The sequence below is a fragment of the Mandrillus leucophaeus genome, unplaced genomic scaffold, assembly GCF_000951045.1.
Source record: "Mandrillus leucophaeus isolate KB7577 unplaced genomic scaffold, Mleu.le_1.0 Scaffold77, whole genome shotgun sequence".
In the NCBI taxonomy this organism is placed as follows: Eukaryota; Metazoa; Chordata; class Mammalia; order Primates; family Cercopithecidae; genus Mandrillus; species Mandrillus leucophaeus.
In genome coordinates, this window is record NW_012108363.1 from 4,205,521 (window position 1) to 4,226,930 (window position 21,410).

At 42.9% G+C, this 21,410-nt stretch overlaps 1 protein-coding gene and 1 long non-coding RNA gene across 2 annotated transcripts in view; one reads left to right on the forward strand and one right to left on the reverse strand.

The window, feature by feature from the left end:
• Positions 1 to 2,869, reverse strand: part of LOC105529522 — a 30,558-nt gene extending 27,689 nt beyond the window's left edge. The window contains exons 1-2 of the long non-coding RNA XR_001004525.1: positions 2,384 to 2,869; positions 1,402 to 1,619 (exon numbers count right to left, since the gene is read on the reverse strand). This is a non-coding gene — a long non-coding RNA (uncharacterized LOC105529522). The remainder of the gene's footprint in view (positions 1 to 1,401; positions 1,620 to 2,383) is intronic.
• Positions 2,870 to 3,497: 628 nt separating this feature from the next.
• IL12B (interleukin 12B) lies at positions 3,498 to 19,567 on the forward strand. The gene is made up of 8 exons (XM_011966683.1): positions 3,498 to 3,942; positions 7,613 to 7,700; positions 11,043 to 11,318; positions 11,856 to 11,973; positions 13,844 to 14,058; positions 15,454 to 15,611; positions 17,537 to 17,668; positions 18,251 to 19,567. The coding sequence occupies exons 2-7, from the start codon at positions 7,613 to 7,615 to the stop codon at positions 17,666 to 17,668; spliced, it is 987 nt and encodes a 328-aa protein (XP_011822073.1). The 5' UTR covers positions 3,498 to 3,942; the 3' UTR covers positions 18,251 to 19,567.
• The last annotated feature ends 1,843 nt before the right edge of the window (positions 19,568 to 21,410 follow it).

A 21,410-nucleotide genomic window follows, 5' to 3' on the forward strand; every position in this document is an offset into this window, starting at 1 on the left:
TACCCTAATGTCAGAAATCCTATCTATAGGAATAATGCAGATGCAAATGGTCAGGATCTAGTGCTACGTGACTTTGAGCAACAAGGAAGTGGGCCAATGTGCAGCCTAATTAATGCTTAATTATAACTATATTTCTTTCCAGAACCCAGCATGCAATTCTTGTCAACCCTGTGAGGGTGGTTTCATGACTCTCAATGGCCTACCACTTTCCACCTAATAGGACAAACCTGCCTTATCTATCATTTTCCTTGTAATAAGCCCATTCTCCTTGTCAGGGAGTGGTATACAGGTGATAAGCAAGACTTCATGAAAAGGCTGTGGGAGCTTGTAAGGCAAATTATTTGCTCCTAAGAGACATAAACAGGAAAAGATAGACCTTTCTTATTCCAGATGTCATCAATTCTTAGTGGATTGATGCCTGGAACTGCAGAGCTCCTTGGAAAACTACACCCAGGGCAACCTAATTGATGTAGATGTGAAATCTGTTCAAGTGACCTCTAGGAAGTCACCGCAAGTGACTGAATACAAAATAGACTGTTGCAAGAAAAGAGCAATTTGCCGAACAATATGTACAGTATGATCCCATTTATACAGCCAGATAGATATAAATACATAGAGAAGCATTGAGAAGCTCTGCAGGAATGCTGGCAATGGTAACCTCTGGAAGCCACAGGAATCAGGGCTTCGACATTGTATGCTATGTATATTTGTATTGTTTGAAGTTTTTACAGTAGGATGCATGCAGGTATTGCTTACGTAATCTTCTAAACATTTTAATTGTTATAAGTATACATGGCTTCTCCTTTATTTGAAATGTGTACTAGATGATCAAAGCATTCTTCTAGGAGAAAATACGTTTTTGTGGCCAAAAAAATTCTTGAAGTTATTTTTGGTTTTTAGGGGGTTTCCTCCATCTCACAGCTTAATCATCAGTCACATTAACCTTGCAGCTCAGCATGCCCTCTGTCAGTAGACCTTCCTCGTCCATAGGGTAAGCCATAGAAAGCTTATGGGTATCGGTTCATTTTGCCTGGGATCAGGGTCTGGATTGTGAAGTGGGACATGTTAATAAACCTCTTCTCCAAAATCAGGTCAATGGGCATTCGGCTGTTATTACCAGAACGCTGGCTGGCCGTGCAGGGTGTCCAGAGATGAGTGAAGCATAGGTTGTATCTCCAGGCAATGGAACACAAGTGTACGGCCTGTCTCAGAGAGTGGGCTGTGGCCTAGAACAACCTGCCAGTGACCACATTAGAACCTCCACTGTTAAAATGCAGGTTCCTGAGCCCAATCCCAGATCTAAATCATAATCCCCAAACATCAGCCCCAAGAATCTGAATTTTGTTATTATGTGCAGAGAAAGTACAAGAACTACTTCCTCTGTGGGTGAACTGGACTTACCAAAGTAGTCAGTCCCGAGGGGCAGAGATGGCATAGCTGCCAGTTCTTCTTTTTCATCCTAGATGCTCAGAGTCAAATTCGTGGCTCAGCTCTAGCCAAGTGATTTCATTGTGGGAGGACAATTCAGAGCCCTGTTCCAGGCTCCTCACATTGATTCTGTCTTCTTCCACCCCTCTTTGTCATCTTTGATGTCCCCTTGTGAGCTACCAAAAGACTTTCTGGGACACGACAGGATAACAAAATAAATAAGTGCAAGCAGCCATTCATTAAACATTCAGCCAGGATGTTACTTTAACTGCATCCCATCATATCTCATTAATCTTCACACCAGTCCTAAGATCAGGCACTATTATTAACCCGATTTTACAGATGTGAGGAACTGAGGCTTAACGAAGGTAAGTAACTTGCAGGTGTGAATACCCAGCTCTCTAACTCCAGAGCCTATCCTCTTAAAACCCTATTACTTGTCCCTGGTGGAGGTGAACACGGGGGGCCCTTTCATATAGGACTAGCCCTTGGGCTGCAATCTGAGCGGAAAAGGGAGGATCACAGCATACTTTGAAGCTTCTTTTGCATAACTGGCGCTGGATTTTTACTGAGACTTTACGTTACGGTTTTGTTTTTTTGTTTTTTAATTTTGAAGGTGCTTTTATGAACACATGAATAAAATATTTGTGTCATTTTGAACCTTATTTGTCTTATTTTATACATGTATTTATTTATGGGGGGACACAAGGACTCATCTGTAGTGGTGCAGCCACTGTAAATAAATTAGTGAAACTACTTCACGTCAATTTCATATAAAGTTTTCTGTTCAGTACACTTCAGTGATGGATGGAAGGAAATTAATACATGTTTACAAAAAGCGCCTCCCTCAGTTGTTACATATGCCACAGAGATACCAGTTGTGAAAAGTGCAGGTGCACTTACACACATACACACACACGCACACCCCACAAATGGTATCATACAAACAACATACCTGCAATCTGCTTTGTCCACTTAATTGTATATCTTGGATACAGAACTTGTTTCACTGGAAGGCTAAAAGGCAAAGTCTGGGGAGGCCTAGAGAACACAGGGGATGGGAGGAGGCACTCTGAGCTGGAGGTAAGGTCTCCACCCCCCGCAAGAGCACAAGGTCGGATAACCAGTGGGAATGCCGGCTTGGCTGCCAGGGCCCTCCCCGGCGAGACAAACGGCTGGATGGAGGAAGTGTGCGGCTGGGAAGCTCCGCCGCTCTCGCCGGGTTTCCCATTTCCCCCTCCCCGCGCTGAGACGGCGAGGAAAGTTAGCCCGGAAATCTGCGCCCGCCTAAAACCCGGCCTGGTCCCAGTCACCGCCCCAGGAACTTCCCCCGCTGCAGGGGCCGGGGTCGAAAGCAGGGATGGAGAAGTGGACCCGCGCGGGTGGACTCCGGGGCGCGGGGGGGACTCCGGGACGCGGGTACCGTCTCACAGCGACCTCTGTCGGCGGCTCTGGGTATCGCCCGCATCTGTCTGCGTGTACCTGTATACGTGCAGGTACGTGTTCCTGTTCACGTGCAGACTGGGCGGGGGATGGGGGGGGGTCCACACCGGTGTACACTTTTGCATACCTCTTAGCAACTTGAAATTCCACCACAAGAGATATCTGTATTCCACTATTCCTGTGCATCTGCGTGGAGCCCCTAGGGTCATAGATTTGTGTGCAAATGAAATGAGGATGTAGTCTGGGTGCCCAAGAGGGGTGCCTTGAGTGTGGTTGTCTGTATGCCTCCCTGAGGGTATTTCACGTTCTGCTCCCATCCGCCCCTATGAGCGAGTACCTATGAGCACAGGATGTGCACACATTTGAGTCTTGTTAGTGGTATACTCAGTTTCATCATCTCCCCGGGGTTGTGTCTGTATGAATGTGCATGGGTGTGTGTGTGCACGCGTGTGTTCCCACTCGGGGAATGTGGGCAGAGGTGCATGGAGCCAAGATGGGTGGTAAATAGTATTTTCTGAAATTAAAGGACTAATGTGGAGGAAGGTGCCCCAGATGTACTAAACCCTTTGCCCTTTATCTCATCCTCTCCAACTTGGGAAGAACCAGGATTTTGCTTTTAAGCCCTTGGGCATACAGTTGCTCCATCCTGACAAGAACTCAGCCTCCCATCTGACCGCCCCTTGGCCTTCCTTCTTCCTCGATCTGTGGAACTCAGGGAGGCTGCCTAGTGCTGTCTCTAAGCACCTTGGCCATGATGTAAACCCAAAGAAATTAGCATCTCCATCTCCTTCCTTTTTCCCCACCCAAAAGTCATTTCCTCTTAGTTCATTACCTGGGATTTTGATGTCTCCTCGTTATTGATACACATACAGAGAGACAGACAAAAAAGGAACTTCTTGAAATTCCCCCAGAAGGTTTTGAGAGTTGTTTATAATGTTGCAACAAGTCAGTTTCTAGTTTAAGTTTCCATCAGAAAGGAGTAGAGTATATAAGCTCCAGTAGCAGCAACAGCAGCAGAAGAAACAACATCTGTTTCAGGGCCATTGGACTCTACATCCTGCCCAGAGCAAGGTAAGCACTTCCCAAGCCCCTTCCTCCCTCCCCTCACTGTGGGCCTGCAGTTGTCCAGGTGTAGAAACCGTTAGTGTGCTACCCCAGCACCTGGCAGCAGGGAGTTGATGGATTCCTGGAAGCATCCCTGATGAGTCACATACTGGAACATTAGTGAAAACTTAGTACTTTGGGGTCTGATGTACAGTGTCCATTTTAAAAGCCAACTAATAATAACTGTATAGCAAGATCTGTGTGTATGCATATTTTATGGAAATGTTTGTTTTATCTTATTTTGAAATGGTATGTATTGATGTATAAAAGTATATTCCTAAATATTAATGCCCGTCAGTGAAAGGATTGTATAGAGCTAAAGTGAGTGGTGCCTGCCTTACTATTGAAACTTTTAAAAAAGCCTTTCATGCATTCCTTAAAGTAATTGAATTCATAATTATATCTTATAACAGTGTTACAAATCAGACTTGCTCCCATATTTGTGATGGTCTTGATCATCAGTTGTGATGTCAACCAAACTGATAGCTGGGTTCCCCATTCTTGTGGATTAACTAACTTTGGCCCCACTTAAAAAATGAAAAGCTATTATTACTTCCTGAAGAGTTTTTAAATCTGTGAGAAGGGGGAAAAAATAACCTTTACTGTACTGGTATCTGATACTTGCCCAGGTAAAATTGTGTGCAACAACAATGCCATTTTAACAAAGGCATTACTAACCCCCAGGTGATGACCCACTTTTTCAAACAAGGAATTTCAAGATACTAGATGGAATGTGGGTAACCTCTTAGAGTTTGTTTTACTGGAGTCTAAAGTTGTACGATTTCCGTACATTCCTTCATTCTACTAATAAGTCATGGAATCCCTCTATGCTGGACTCTGGGGATAAAGTGTGAAACAAGATAGACATGATCCATGGCATAAGAGAGTTCACTCAGTGTGGCAGAGAAGACAAACAGTAAAGAAGAGACTGTATTGTTGCCATTGTAGTAAATGCTATGGGAGGAGGGGAGCAAATAGTGGGTCCTGACTTCATCTAGGCACCATGACACTTTACATGAATTATGTTAGTAACTCCTTACTACAGTAGCATGTCCATTTTACAGATCAAGAGTGTGGGGCTTAAAGAGACCAAGTGACTCACCCAGAGTCACATAGCTAATAAGTGGAAGAGCTGGGATGACAGTTCTAGAAGTCTGCCTGGCCCTCAAACTGGGGCTCTTTGCATGTGCCACCCATGCCATCTGTGACTATATCTTTTTATTTTTTAATAATAACTCCCTTTTCTAATTAAAGGTAACAAACAAAATAAAACTTGAAAAAGAGATGCCCACCCAAGTGTCATTGGCGTGCTGATGTTGGCACCAGTGTTGGGAAGCCCTTAGCATACCCCAGGAAGTAGGAGTGTGTAATGTGGGGTCCCTTTATCCTTCATGCAAGGGTTTCAAGAATTTAGAAAACCTATGAAATTGCACACACAAAAGTTTGTTTTAATCCTCAAGACTCTCAAACTTACCGTGCTGAGGAAATGTGGGCTGAGGGATGGCGCTGCCTAGTATCAGCTGATCGGCCAGAGGCAAAGGAGGTGATCCGTCACCATCACCTCTCCTGGACAGTGCTCTGTGGTTTCAAATGTAGGTGATACTAAAATGGGAGTTGTTTCTTAGAACCATGGCCAGGGTTCCCTTGACCCTGAAATACAGTTCACCTGAGATTGTCAAATGCATCTGAGGCATGCAGAGGAAGGGCTGGGCACACAGCTAGTGGAAAAACCTCAGCGTAAGTGGCTATAAAGGAATCACCAGGAGATACCAGGAATCTCCACTGTTTCCCTTCCAGTGTGCCAGCCTCTGGCTTTTACAGTCCCATGTAATTGCGGTACCTCTGTGTGCATTTCTCTACTGCCTGGAATGACTTTTTTGACTATCCATGATATATGAAACACAGAAATACCAAATTGTTCCCTCACCTCTTCCTCTAGGTTCAAGATAATATGTTATTGGTTGCCTTCTATAATATGTTATCTTATTGCCTTTCCCAACAAGCCTTTGAGATAAGTATTATGTCCTTTTTATAGATGAAGAGACTGAAGCTCAGAGAGTAACTTGGCCAAAATTCAAGCCTGTGTCTGTTTAACTTCAAGCCTGTGAATGTACCAACTGGTGCCCTGTGCCAGCTAGTACTTTGCTACAGTCATAACCTAGACTGAAGTGATAGCCATGCCCCTAAAACTTCATGCTGCGGTGACAGCACTGAGCAGTGTCCAAGAAGACTTGACTTCTAGTCCTGTCTCTGCCACTCGCAAACTTTATAAGGGAATAAAGTACATAGCAAGGTCCCCCTAAGGTGAGCAGCAGTTCTGACAAAGCTGTGATTTGTCAATATTCAGTCACCCAACCCAGGAATGCTCATTTTTAAGGTATTTGGCTGAAACAGTTGAGCATTGCCCTTCATATAATTTAAAACAGTGGTTTCAGAACCCGTGTTCCTCCAGACCATGGGTGCTCTGCAAGGTGAATGGAGTTGTTTCAGAATGTTTCAATAATCATCTCTACCTCATTTGTAAGTAGCATGTAATTGTTGCAATCTGAAGATTTTCATAAACCCTGGATACTAACCTAGACTAGTTTCTCTATCAGATGGTGGCTGATTTAACACAAAATTATGCATTTCATTATTTCATGGTGGATATATCAATATGTTGTGGTCTTTTCCCAATGAACACTTTGATTTGCAGAGATTCTGGACCCTGAACATGGGTTAAACCAGTGGTTCTCAAGGTGTAGTCTCAGCGCCAGCAGCATCTGCTTCACCTGGAAACTTTCTAGAAATGCATATTCTCAGGCCCTCATCCCTGCTGAATGAGACACTCTGGGGGTGAGACTCAGCTGTCTGTTGTAGCAATGCTTCCAGGTTATCCTGATAGTCACTCAAATTTTAGAAGCACTAGGTTCTCTATGTGGGAGAGAGTAATCTTTGGACTTGGAGAACAAAAGAAGCTAAACCCCTACAGCAAGGGCTGGTGACCAGATCGTTGCCAGAACTTGAAAGTTCGCCTCTGTGTTCTTTCCTGTCCCTAACCCAAGTCCTTCAGCTCTGGGGGTCCCAGCACACACTGCCTTGTGCTGCAGTGATACAGATGTGTGGCTCATCTCCCCAGCTGGCGGGGAGGCATTTAACACACTGACTTAATAAATATTTATTGAGTAAAAGTATTTGCTCCTAGGAAGCGGGATCCAGGTAAGCCCTTTTTTTCTCTCTCAACTGCTTCTAGCCCAGTGCTCTTTATGTAGTAAGCACTAAATAAATAACTGCTAGATGTTGATCCAGAAAGTCACATTCCTTCTCTAAGCTTTAAGTTTCTCATCTTAAAAATAAAAGGATTGTATCAGATGGCTTGCCTTAGGTCTCTTTCAGCTCCAGAGCCCCAAATACCTTATGGTTCTCTATTTGATGTTCTTCCCCAGAGTTATAGAACTCCTGTAATTTACTTAGTATTTGCTCGACAGTATGGAGAAGAAAGGGGAGAATCAAGATTTTATTTTTTAAAAAAAGTAGCTAGAATGTATATATGGTTCACAAAGGTAACAAGAATTATTGACATTCTTTCTTCTCTTTTTCCTTCCTCTTCCTTCTCTTTTCCTCCTTCTCTTCCCCCTGCTTCTCTCCCTTCTTACAGATGTGTCACCAGCAGCTGGTCATCTCTTGGTTTTCCCTGGTTTTTCTGGCATCTCCCCTCATGGCCATATGGGAACTGAAGAAAGACGGTAACCAGCCTCTCATTATTCTCTGTGGAGGCCCCACTTCTAAGCCAGGACTCCTGGGCAGCCACTGGTGGGAAATCAAACTGAAATAGGCAACCATGCACTGGGTCCTCTAGAGAAAGCCGTCACTCTGGGAAAATGCAATGCCATATCTCTCTTTTCCACCTTGACAGTATCTATATTGTTTGGTTTTCACATTGGATGACATTAGTACACTATGGTAGGAAAAGACAGATGATATTTTCTAGTATTACTAAAAACCAGCTGTTTCACACAATTAAAATTCCAAAGTGGAGGAGGATTTGCAAAGTATAACAACCGTGTTCATTTCTCATTCCACCACATGATACTGCCCCCTCAGTTGGCACTGACTGTGATGACTTACCTCTGACCAAGCACTTTGGAGGGAGCATAGGATTCAGACTCACATTGACTTGGGTTCAAGCCCTAGGTCTGTCAATGATTGGTTTTGTGACTTTGAGCTGGGTCACCTCTGATCCTGAATTTCCTCAACTGTAAACTGGATGTTGCAAAGTGGATACCTACCACATGGGTTATTCAATGGGTTAATGAATGCAGAATACAACTCAACGGATAGTAAAGTGAAAGTAAATGTCAGCTAGTGTTACTGTTTTGGTTGTTTAAAATATCTCTCATGATTCAAGAGATACTTTTTATTATCCCAAAGATCAGTAAAAATTATTAGTAGACTAATAGAATAGTTAATGGTAAAATAAGGGTTTCTGCCCATCCTTCTAGGATCTCACACTCAGTAAATGTGCATTCTGATCGTTGGCTGTACCTGAAAGACCCTCAGATGTTTATCATTGAAGCCAACATCATGATGTTGGCAATTACTATCTTTAATTGTATAAAATAATAGTTAATGTTTATTGAGGGCAGTGTCTCACTTAATTCTCCCAAGAGCCATATGAAGTAGAGACTGTCTGTATCCCATTTTACAGATGCTGGAAATTGAGGCCAGAGAGATTAAGTAACTTGCCCAATGTCACAAACCTGGTAAGGGTAGAACAGGGACTTGATCCCATTTCTGTCTTGCTTCAAAGCCGGTGCACTTAAATTTGTGAAAAAGTTTTTACAAGGACATGAAGTAATTTTTTCCTGGGTCTTTGGAGAGCTGAATAAGAGGAAACGGACATACATTCAGGATGAAAAAGTTTCAGGTGATGATCAGAAATAATCTTTTGATATTCTGGAGAGCACCATCTTGAAATGGGTACCTGAAAGAAATTTGGGACCACTCCTCTCTTCTCAAGAATTTTGAGAAGACAGCAATCCAGCCACCCCTTCTACATGAGGGTTTCAGAGATTTAGACACTGTCTTGAGTAAAGGCAAAGGCCTGAGCCAGGGGCATATGGCAGATCCCTTCCAACCCTGGGATTGTTAGTGAGCTCAGGAACCTTGGCCCTGGCATATTTGACCCCTTAGTGACTTCTGATTTGGTAAACCACAGAAATTCCAGAAAATCAATGCAAGAAACGCTCCGAGGTGTGACTTAGGAGGGCAGACGATGCAGTGAGGCTAAGTGCCAGGTTCTTGATGCTCCTCTTCAGCTTTCCTCCTGCAGCTGTTTTCCCTGCTGTTGAGCAAATGTCATCTAGGGCTTCCGAGCCTCAGTTGGGACAGGAAAGTAACCATGCTGTTCAGGTGTCAGGGGGACAAAAAAAACTAGAAAAAGTCAAAAGGGCCACATGGTTTTACATCAGCACAGCTAATCATTTCCCCAGAGTTGGACCCCAAATGCTTTTGACCTCTTATTTTTGTGATCCATTCAGTCCTTATAATCCAATTGATGTAAAGTGAAGACTTTATATTCTACAATGCTTTACATCCGGAGGCCAATAACAAGAACCACCATTTATAAAGCATGTAAGGGCACTGTGTTAAACTCTTGTGTGAATGAGCTTATAGAATCCACATATCGACCTTCTAAAGCGAAGGCTAATATTTTTCTTATTTTAAAGATGATGACACTGAGGCTTAGAGTAGTTGAATGTCTTGCCAAAGGCCACAAGACTGGAGTAAGGGCTAGAGCTGCTTCTAAATCCAGGCCTCTGCCACTCCAAAATCCAGGCTCTCAACCACTGTGACTAATAAACTTGAGCAGGCATCAACATCATCTGGAGAGCTTAAAAACCAAATGACTGAATCCACCCCAAGGTTTCTGATTCAGCAGCTGAGAATTTGCATTTCTGATCCATTCCCAGGTGATGCTGCTGATGGTGTTCCATCGATCATGCTTTGGGAGCTACTACATTAAACAATTCTATTCAATTAATAATTTATGCATGGATAAAAACATGAGTGAAGCTTTGCTATGACACACTCTGAAATAATATACTAAACCATTCCTCAAAGGCCAGTTTAGACACCAGCATTAGGCATCCCTTGCAAAGCCAAGAGACAAAAGGTCTGCACTGTAGCCCTTGTACTTCTGGTTTGATGTGACCACGCTTAGATCCTTGGCCTCAGTACCCGTCTTCATTAAATGGGAAGACTAAGATCTACTGGATTGCTTCATAAGAGTGTAAGATGGCTAAAAACAATAATAATAATACAGAGAGAATGAAAATCTCCATTGGTAATTTAAAACAAAGGAAACTAAATCCTTAAATAACCATGGAAAATTTTTAAGAGAGTTTCTCTGTACAGCTGGCTGACTCTTCAGTCTATAAATAACAATAACTAACACAGAATTTACTGTGTGGCAGACACTGTGCTAAGTACTTCACATGCTTTTTTTTTTCTTTCATTTAATCCTCAGTCAAATGTATGGCAGATACTGTTATTATTATCATTTTACAGATGAGGAAACTGAGGCTCATGATAATTAAGTACCTTGTTCCAAATCCCCCAGCTGGTTAGTGGAGACAGGATTACAGTCTTGGTTAGTTGTTCTCGACACCCTGAGCTTTTAACCACTATGTTATTCTGCTAAATATTGTACCCTGCCATATTCTTTATGAAACTGAAATTGTGCTGAAACTTTCTCTCCCCCAGACCTTTGGCAAAGAGTCTTGTGCTGTTTGCAGTTTTTGGTATATTAAGGTGTTTCCAATTTGCTAAATAATAAAAGGTTACTATTAAAGGCAGCCTTCCAGTCAATGAGTCAATGGCAGCTATAAAACTCTTTGTTTCTCTTTTCCATGACCTTGAGCCCAAGCAGGGTCTAATGCCTTGAGATCATCTCAGCAAGCATTTGCCAAATACTTGTTGTGAACAAGGTTGTGTTTAGGCAGTGGGGATGCCCAAAGGGTTAATAAAACACAGTCCCAGAGTTCCTGGAGCTTACAGCCTGGTTCTTTACTTCCTGTGCATTCCAGTTTATGTTGTAGAATTGGACTGGTACCCGGATGCCCCTGGAGAAATGGTGGTCCTCACCTGTGACACCCCGGAAGAAGATGGTATCACCTGGACCTCGGACCAGAGCGGTGAGGTCTTAGGCTCTGGCAAAACCCTGACCATCCAAGTCAAAGAGTTTGGAGATGCTGGCCAGTACACCTGTCACAAAGGAGGCGAGGCTCTAAGCCATTCGCTCCTGCTCCTTCACAAAAAGGAAGATGGAATTTGGTCCACTGATATTTTAAAGGACCAGAAAGGTAATTCTATGCCCTTGGATAGTATCAATTTTCTCTTTCGCTCATAAGAGTTAAAAACAACAACAACAACAAAGTGAAAAGCCAAGTCATGATAAATGTAGTTAATGAATTAACATCAAGTCTCTTATTGATGTTAACCTCCATTTTCCTTTGCTTTCCTGGACCCTTTGGGTTATCAACCATCAAAATCTCATATTAAGGGAGTTTCATGGTCAATCTGAATGCTTAGCCTAATGTTTTCTTTAAATAATGGTGGTATTATTTAACGGCTAATGGAAATTAACCAATAGTGTATCGCTCTGCACTGGGGTGATAGCCTTCAAAAAATGAATGCCTCTGCTGGGCATGTTAGGTGCGTAGTGTACTCTGCAGAATCAACACCCTACTAGGAGACCCTCCCAATCCTGATGGAGCTACCCAAGAGGGAACGCGTGGAAGAACTTCACCCTGTACATCTGGTGACCTGTGATTCATCACAATCAAAACCTTTCTGCAAAAGACTCCTAAATATTGAATTTTTGTTCTTTTCAAATCCAGAACCCAAAAGTAAGACCTTTCTAAGATGCGAGGCCAAAAATTATTCTGGACGTTTCACCTGCTGGTGGCTGACGACAATCAGTACTGATCTGACATTCAGTGTCAAAAGCAGCAGAGGGTGAGTGAAACTGCTCTGGTTTCTCAGCATTTTGCTAGAACTATTTCATTAAGAAATTAAGGGCAACCTCTCAGTGACCTATCAGTTAATGAAAAAGGGAAAAACAAAGTCAAACCCATATTTTTTCAACCGCCCTTCCTTGTCTACATTGAAGAAAGAACATGGAGATTTTAGCCAATCGCTTGAATAAATATATGTGTTAGGGCAGGATATTATTGGGAACTGAGAATAGTCTCTGCTCTGTTTGAACCCACTCATCCAAATTGCCTGGCCATGCTTCGTGATGGCTCATAGCACCAAAGAAAGGGATAAAAGGAGAATTCAAAGCTACAAATGACTTGCTGAAATTGCACCTGGAGTCAAAAATAAAAACAAGAGCTCCAGGGTGTAGATCTTAGGGGCCCTGAAGCAGACTCCAGAACTCGATGAGGCCTCCCGAAATTTTCCCAGGGCCACTTCAACTCCTTTTACTTCTGCTGACACCACTAATCTGAAGTTCACTGTTGGTCCAATGCACTTGGACTTTCCCTAAGAAAGCAATTTCCATAAATACAAGACCTATGTGTTAACCCCCATGTGACTTACTTTAATCATCACCTAAGCAAACCCCAGGTGACCATCCTGAATTTACTGTTATTTCACTGAGTAAATCAAGCATTGGGGTCTCACTTTTTCATCTTTAAAAGGAAAATGCTTACTAAAGAAATGTTTCTCCAAGTGCATAAAGACATAATCAGCAGAGGAATGGTTAAATAAAACATGGTACACTATACTCTGGTTTAATGTGCAGTCATTGAAATGGATAACCCAACCTATATGTTTTGTCATGGAGAGCTCCCCATAATATGTTCAGAGGGGAAAAGGGTAGTTACATAATCATATGTATACAATTTGATCCTAGTTCATAAAAATAAAATCCATATGAATATTTATAGGTAAAATATATATAGTAGATATATATAATGTGGAGATATATATAACACGGATTATATATATAATGTGTTTTATATATATAATATATATATATATAGTATATATATATAATGTGGATATACAATTATCTTGAATATTCATTGAAAAAGTTCTGGCCAGACACAGTGGCTCATACCTGTAATCCTAACTCTTTGGGAGGCTGAGGCAGAATGATTGCTTGAGGCCAGGAGTTCAAGACCAGCCTAGGCAACATAGTGAGACCCCATCTCAGCAAATATTAAAAATAAAAAAATTAGGTGGATGTGGTGGCACACACCTGTAGTCCCAGCTACTTGGGAGGCAGAGGGAGGGGATCACTTGAGCCTAGGAGTTTGAGGCTACAGTGAGGTCTCATCCCACCGCTGCACTCCAGCCTGGGTGACAGAGCAAGACCCTGTCTCTTTAAAAAAAAAAAAAAAGAGAGAGAGAGAGAAAGAAAGAAAAAGAAAAAGGAAGGTCTGGAAGGATACAACAAGCTATTATTAATACTTATACCTGCGGAGAGCAGTTAAGGCTGAAGGAGGCATATACTTCTTTCCTTTATATGGATCTTTATCATCTTTACTTTTATAATTAGTGTGTATTGATTTGTGTATTGATTTTATAATTAAAATGGGAAAAATGAATTTAAGTTTTTAACAAGGGGGTTTAATAATCAGGGATTCTAGATCTAAAACAAACAAACAAAAACTTCCATATTCATTTAGTCCAGAGACATGTAAGTGCTCTTGAAGCTAACCTTTTTCTCCTGGGGAGGGCGGTTTCTTACCTTCTGGGTAGAAATCAGCCCAGTTGGAGAAACTGTGTCCTTGGACAACAGTTGAGGCCTTACCTGCCTTACTGGCTACAATCACTCTCCCTAATGTGTAACACGGCTAATTTCTATCTTTGACTTCAGCTCTTCTAACCCCCAAGGGGTGACGTGTGGAGCCGCTACACTCTCTGCAGAGAGGGTCAGAGGGGACAATAAGGAGTATGAGTACTCAGTGGAGTGCCAGGAGGACAGTGCCTGCCCAGCCGCTGAGGAGAGGCTGCCCATTGAGGTCATGGTGGATGCCATTCACAAGCTCAAGTATGAAAACTACACCAGCAGCTTCTTCATCAGGGACATCAGTGAGTGTTGGATGATTATATGTGCTCCATAAGGAAAGATACCATTTGTCACATGTTCACAATGCCCCATGCACTGGGGTAGGTGGTTGACAAGCATTATCTCTTTTATTCTGCATCCAAAAACAAAATACAATGTAGATACTATTATCTGCATTTAAATTGAGTCTTAGAAAAGGTAAGCAACTTGCCCCAGATCTCAGATCTTACAGCCAGCAGTTCTAATCCAGATCCGCTCCGAGCTGCTCTTCGCTGCACTTTGATTCAGCTGCCAGATAGTTTCCATGATGAATCCCAGAGCCTAATCAAGCCTAATATTCATATTCAGAACCAGGGCTTCCCTACTAGTGGCAATTATTCCCAACCAATCTTTCCTTAGCATTTGAAAAAGGACTTCTTTCTTAGAATTTAAACCCTTCCAAAATGGACATCTATTTTTTTTAATTGGCAGATAGGGATTTCACCGTAAGTCATTTCCTTTACTATTTATTCATGGACCAGGCAGCATGATAAAGTGTAACACAACCAGAGAACTTGCTTCAAAACTCATGGAGGGTTTGTACTCGGTGGGTGGGGTCTAGTTCACATAGGGTGGCCAAGGAAGGCCTCTCTGAGGAAGTGACGTTTAGCTGACACCAAAAGGAAAGATGTCAGTTGTGTTAAGAGCAGAGGGAAGCATATTTGCGAAGAACTTGCTAGGAGCCGTGATCTTTGTGTGGAGCAGCGCCAGGCCTACAGAGCCCAACCACATACCCCAGCATATCTCCCCCTCCTCTTATCTAGAAGACCTAATTGAGGAAGGAGTCTTTGTGAAACTCACTGCTGTATCCTTCATGCATAGTCCCGTGGCTGGAACGTAATGGGTGCTCGGTATTTACGGAATAAACACGCACATTGAGCATAGAGACAATTGACTATAACTGCTCTAAGACATGTCAGCACCAAAAGCTATGAAAAGACAAAAAAAAGGGCAGTAAATAGAAAATCTATCTTCTCATCCCCAGGGAGAGGCTCACCTCAGTTCCATGTTCAGTGCAAAGTGAGGGATTAGCACAGAGAGGGCGGTCCTTCAGTGCATGGCCCATACCATTAAAGCAGAGGTCTTCTCACTGTGCAGTCCCATCTGATTGTTCAGTGATGAGGATTCTGAGCATCTCTCAGATCCTGCAATAAATGTGGATCTGAGATGTGGCCATTGACAGCAACTGCCTTCCCTAGGCAGCGGCGCGAGCACCTGCAGCAGAGGTGCCGCACATGTGCCAGCCAGGTGCTCACAGAAGTTAAGTAACTATCCAGCAGACTCAGAGCTGATCAAAGGTGCAAAGGAGATCATAAGCCAAAACCACTGAACTCCGAAGCCTTATTAGGAGAATAAAGCATGTTTATCCTCTTCCACAGTCAAACCCGACCCACCCAAGAACTTGCAGCTGAAGCCATTAAAGAATTCTCGGCAGGTGGAGGTCAGCTGGGAGTACCCTGACACCTGGAGTACTCCACATTCCTACTTCTCCCTGACATTCTGCATTCAGGTCCAGGGCAAGAGCAAGAGAGAAAAGGTAAGAAGTGATTCAGGTGCAGTATATTCCTTGGTCAGTTTTATGGACACCCACCATAAAGTGAGAAGATGAATGATGATAATAACAACTACATCCATGTATCACTTAACAAAAGGGATACGTTCTGCGAAATTCATCGTTAGGCAGTTGTATCATTGTGCAAACATATATGGTGTACCCACACAAACCTAGATGCTATAGCCTACCACACATCTGGGCTTTATGGTCTAGCCTGTTGCTCCTAGGCTGCAAACCTGTACAGCATGTTCCTGTACCGAATACTGTAGGCAATTACAACACAATGGTTTGTATATCTAAATAGAAAAGATACAGCAAAAATGCAATATTATAACAATATAGGACCACTGATCATATATGTGATCCTTCTTTGACTGAAATGTTATTATGTGATGCGTAATTACTTTTTTTTTAGCACTTTTCTATGTGTCTAGAACTGTGCCAAGGGCTTTCCATGTTTATTTCACTTAATCTACAAAATTAACCCGACAAAGGCAGCTGGTGTTATTCTTGTTTTTTTACCCCCTTTTTATGTGGAAAAGAGGTTTTCCTTTTGTCCAGAAACCGTGGCAAGGTAAAGCAAAGCTGTAGCTGATGCAGGAATTTTGTGTAGGTGTTAGCAGCACTGCCCTCACTATGTGCTCATTGGACAGTAGCCCAACCCCAAGAAAAGGATGGTTGGTAGCCAGTAGTATTATCATCATTTCACAAGTGATTGAAGACTCAGAGAGGTTAAGTGACTTTCCCAAGGTCACCCAGCTAGGAAATGACAAAACCAGGACACAAACTCAATCTGCCAGACAGAAAGGCCATGCACCTAACCACCCCACCACCTCTGATATTGGTCATTGATCTTGGCACTCAGAATCAGTTCTGATAGAGGAGACCTGGGCTTCAGAAGCCTAAAATTGCTGTTTCAACTGAGTCCATGTAGTGAATGATAGAACAAGCAAGAGATATTACCCCCAAAATGGATAGCTCCTGGCTGTTCCAGATATTATAAAATTATTTTATTAAACAGAATATCTACACCTACAGAGGCTAAGATATTGGCTTCCCAGCTTCCTCGCCTTACAGCAGAATTCCTTTGCCTACTGCAAGGTTCCAGAGGCCCTTTTGCACAGCCCCAGACTCCTTTGACCCCACTTTTAAAATCACTGGACAAAGCCCTAATTCAGCGTAACGTTTAGCGTGTGGTAGAAATTCAGTGAGCTAGTTACTCTCTGGGAAAAAAATTAGGTGGGGAGGCTATCCTGGAGTAGATATTTATCTAAATATTATTTTATGTCTTGGCAAGTACTTTCCCTATTTAAGATCTGTATGATTAATAGGTGATATTGAGTGCTTCCTATGTGCTAAAGACTTGCTAAGAGTTTGACATGATTTTTACCTTGAACTTCTACAATTCTATGAAGTAGGCATTATTGTCATCCCTATTTATAAGTGAGGAAACAGACACAGAGAACCTAAGATATTTTCCTGAAGTTACACAGTTATTAAGTAGCAGTGACAGGATTTGAAGGCAAGTTTTCTGATGAAATGATCAGGATATGGTATTTCTGAATATCTCAGGGATGGCTAGAGCAAATCTGTCTCTCTCTCACCATCAGCTCAGGACTGGGTGACTGGCCATGGGGCCTTGAGGCAAGGCAACTGTGCTAGAAAGATGAAAGCTGGGTCAAACGATTTCTCCCTCAAGGGCTTACAAAGTACAAAAGCTGCACCTATATGTGGAGTGTCTGCCAGTAGGTGGTGCAAGTTCTACGCACGCCCCTGTGAATTGCAAGCGTAGTGTCTTAAGACCAAGATGGACTTGTTTTGGGAGAGTATGCATTGCAGAAATAGGCTCGGCTTACCCTGTGACTATGTTGCCAAGGGGCCTTCACAGCTTTCCTTCTCTTTTTCAGAAAGATAGAATCTTCACAGACAAGACCTCAGCCACGGTCATCTGCCGCAAAAATGCCAGCTTTAGCGTGCAGGCCCAGGACCGCTACTATAGCTCATCTTGGAGCGAATGGGCATCTGTGCCCTGCAGTTAGGTGAGCAGGCCCTCAAAGCCCAGTCCAGACCTGCACTCTCAGTACACCTGGGTGCAGGGTTATGATTGGGGGCTGCGTTGGAGAGGAAAGGGGGATGGGGTGGCCGGCACCCAGTTGCCAGAATCAGAAACGTACATTTATTCACTAACAGATATTTATTTGGTGCCTGTGTTATGTAAGACACTGTGCTGGCCACAGGGATATTGCAGGAAAGAAAACAGACCTGGGTTCTGGCCTCCTAAAGAGAAAGGCAAAGAAGAGAGAGAGGTAGCCAGGAGGCAGAGCATGGAGGACTTGCAAGCTTGCAGGACTCAGAACCTTGTTCTGGGAGCCCTGGGCCCTGAAACCCACTGAAAGGTTTTCAGCAAGGAAGTAACACAATCAGATATTCTTTTAAGAAAACTCTCAAGAAAGCCTCTGGCAAGTGTGGTACCAGCCAAATTCCAGGCCACATAAGGAAGGCCTGGGCCTTCTGACACGAAATCCCCAAAACCCGCTTGTCCAGGATCATGTGTTGTGAGAAATAAGAAGAGTTTGCTGTTGCAATGTCACCCCACATAGACTTTTGACATTCTTTTCCAGGTTGTGATCCCAGGATGAAAAATTGAAGGAAAAGTGGAAGATATTAAGCAAAACGTTTAAAGACACAATGGAATAGACCCAAAAAGATACTTTCTATCTGATTTGCTTTAAAAAGTTTTTTTTAGGATCACAATGATATCTCTGCTTTATTCGTGTAGGTAGATGCTAAATGCTCATTGAAACAATCAGCTAATTTATGTATAGATTTTCTAGCTCTCAAGTTGCCATGGGCCTTCATGCTATTTAAATATTTAAGTAATTTATGTATTTATTAATGTATTACTGTTATTTACCATTTGTGTGCCAGGATGTATTGAATGTTTCATACTCGATCTATCAGGATCAGTCCCTACTACACAAAATGTGAATTTAATTTTATTTATACTGACAACTTTTCAAGCAAGCCTGCAAGTACATCAGTTTTATGACAATCGGGAAGAACGCAGTGTTCTGATACCAGTGCCATCATATACTTGCGATGGATGGGAACGCAAGAGATACTTAAATGGAAACCTGACAATGCAAACCTGTTGAGAAGATCCTGGAGAACAAGATGCTAGTTCCCATGTCTGTGAAGACTTCCTGGAGATGGTGTTGATAAAGCAATTTAGGGCCACTTGCACTTCTAAGCAAGTTTAATCTTTGGATGCCTGAATTTTAAAAGGGCTAGAAAAAAATGATTGACCAGCCTGGGAAACATAACAAGACCCCCGTCTCTACAAAAAAAGTTAACAATTAGCCAGGCATGGTGGCCTATGCTTGTGGTCCCAGCTATTCAAGAGGATGAGGCAGGAGGATCCCTTGAGCCCAGGAGGTCAAGGCTACAGTAAGCCGTGATTGTGCCACTGCATACCAGCCTAGGTGACAGAATGAGACCCTGTCTCAAAAAAAAATAATAATAATAAGATTGAAATTAAAATTCAGGTGTAGCTTCAATGGCAGTCCTCACCCCCACCTCTCTAAAATACACAGGAGGATGGCACAGAAACACCGTAAGTGTCTGGAAGGCAAAAAGATCTTAAGATTCAAGAGAGAGGACAAGTAGTTATGGCTAAGGACATAAAATTGTCAGAATTGCAGATGGCTTCTTCACAGCCATGTGAGAAGCAGACAGATGCAGAGAAAATCTGGAATCCCTTTCTCATTAGCATGAGTGAACCTGATACACAATTATGACCAGACAGTATGGCTCCATGAAGGTGCTACTTTTAAGTAATGTATGTGCTTTCTGTAAAGTGATTACATTTGTTTTCTGTTTATTTATTTATTTATTTATTTTTGCATTCTGAGGCTGAACTAATAAAAACTTCTTTGTAACCATATTTTGGGCATTCTCAGCTGATTTGAGTACTCTGCTTGCAAGTCTACCAGGGGTGCATTTCTTCCCCTGTCATTTAAGAATTGCCCTTTCTTGAAGTGATCCCATTCCAAATTTTGCAGAGTCGCTCTTTCCCCTTATAGTATTTCCAAAGTCAGTGTCTTCCTGAGCTCAGGGAATGTCCCTGTAATCTGACCAGAAAGGATCCTTTGCAAGGGCACTGAGCTGCATTGTGCCTTTTTTAGGGGTGGATGCTCTCACTTCTTCCACCCTCTATCCTGGAATCGACTCTACTGGTTTCCCCAGAATCATGAAATAAAACTCTAACCTGGTGCAGCCATGGACATCTCAGCTCTTAGGTCCAGCTCTAGTATTTATTGAGGGTTTGCCCTATATATGGACATGTGCTCGCCCTCGGGGTTGGGAAGTTTCAAAAAGCCTTGCATTGTGTCTCCCAAACAGTGCCCACTCCTGACACTGCTTATAAGACAAAGATGAAAAGTTAACTTCACTACCATTAAACGCTGAAATGTTCAGGGTGTACGGTATCCTGGGGTGAGAATGGAAAAGAAGGATCTGTGTAACCCAGCACCATCCAGGAAGACTCGTCAGAGAAGAGAGGGTGCCAGCTTTGGGCTAAAGAATGGGCAGGGCCTGCCAATTCCCCTTGGTGCTTCCCACGGAAGGAGCAGATGGTGGGATCTGAGGGAATGCACTCCAATTTCCTGCTATCCCAAAAATCCAAGTGTGCACATTCAGGCTTCCTTGCCATGGCAGGGTAATTACAATAGGGGTGTTTGTTTACATTCCTGATTTTCAGCATCCCCTGGAGCCGTACGCCCCTATGCTCCTGGCCTGGAGGAACGGTGGGTGGCTCCTGTCATTCTACTCCAACCTTTGGAGCATGTGTGGTCCCGTGTCATAAGCCCACACTTGACAGCATACGGTTGTTAATCACAAGTGTTTGTCCCCCTACAGGGTCTTTCATCTACAGTTACCAAAGTATTTAATGGACATTTAATGAACAACACTAACCAGATTTTAAAAAATAAATAATCACATTTCATAAGCACTGAGAACTGGAGACCTTTCCCCAAATTTCTGGCCAGTCTGGGGCAGAGCTGAGATGTTCTGGCTCCCACCATGCCCAGTGCTTTTGCGACATGACCTCTTGCAGTCGATAAATTTCAGTGCATGCAATGCAGTTTTTCTTCTTTAAAGATAGTCTCCAGGACTGTCCTTTTTCTTGTAAATCTAGCCACTACACAATGTATTAGATGTCTAAGCCAAAGATCTCAGGACTGGGAATCAGAGGAGCAGACTCTAGTCCCAATTATGGTTATGTAACAAATCTGTTACATAATCATGTGACTTTGAGCAGCGTGTTGGACACAGCCTGCTGATTTTCCAATCAATACTCATTCCCAACTGTTTTCTCCCCTGATGCCCTCTTCAGCTGTACATGTTGGTAAGTTTAGCGACCACTTTTTCAGCCACCTTTGTTGCCCAGCAAAGCCAAAACACCCAGTTCTGGCCAATGAAATATAAGAAAATTCTGCTGGGAGGGTTGCCGAAAAGCTTTGGCTTTTCTGATGAAAGACAGAGCCATGGCTAGCATCACCCTTTCCCTCCTTCCTCCTCTCTTGAGCAGAAAAAATCTAAAGACGCGTCAGAGGACACCTTGAGCCCAGCATGAAAGCCATCATGCAAAAACTCAAGCTAGAGACTCCAGGCCAGACGCTGTGGCTCATGCCTGTAATCCCAGCATTTTGGGAGGCCGAGGTGGGCAGATCACCTGAGGTCAGGAGTTTGACACCAGCCTGGTCAACATGGTGAAGCCCC

What these genes read in the sequence shown, in the direction of transcription:
- IL12B (XM_011966683.1), top strand. Translation starts at nt 7,613, where the DNA reads ATGTGTCACCAGCAGCTGGTCATCTCTTGGTTTTCCCTGGTTTTTCTG. An exon ending in TATTTTAAAGGACCAGAAAG is followed by an intron (nt 11,319 to 11,855) that starts GTAATTCTATGC and finishes TTTCAAATCCAG; the next exon opens with AACCCAAAAGTAAGACCTTT. An exon ending in CTTCTTCATCAGGGACATCA is followed by an intron (nt 14,059 to 15,453) that starts GTGAGTGTTGGA and finishes CCTCTTCCACAG; the next exon opens with TCAAACCCGACCCACCCAAG.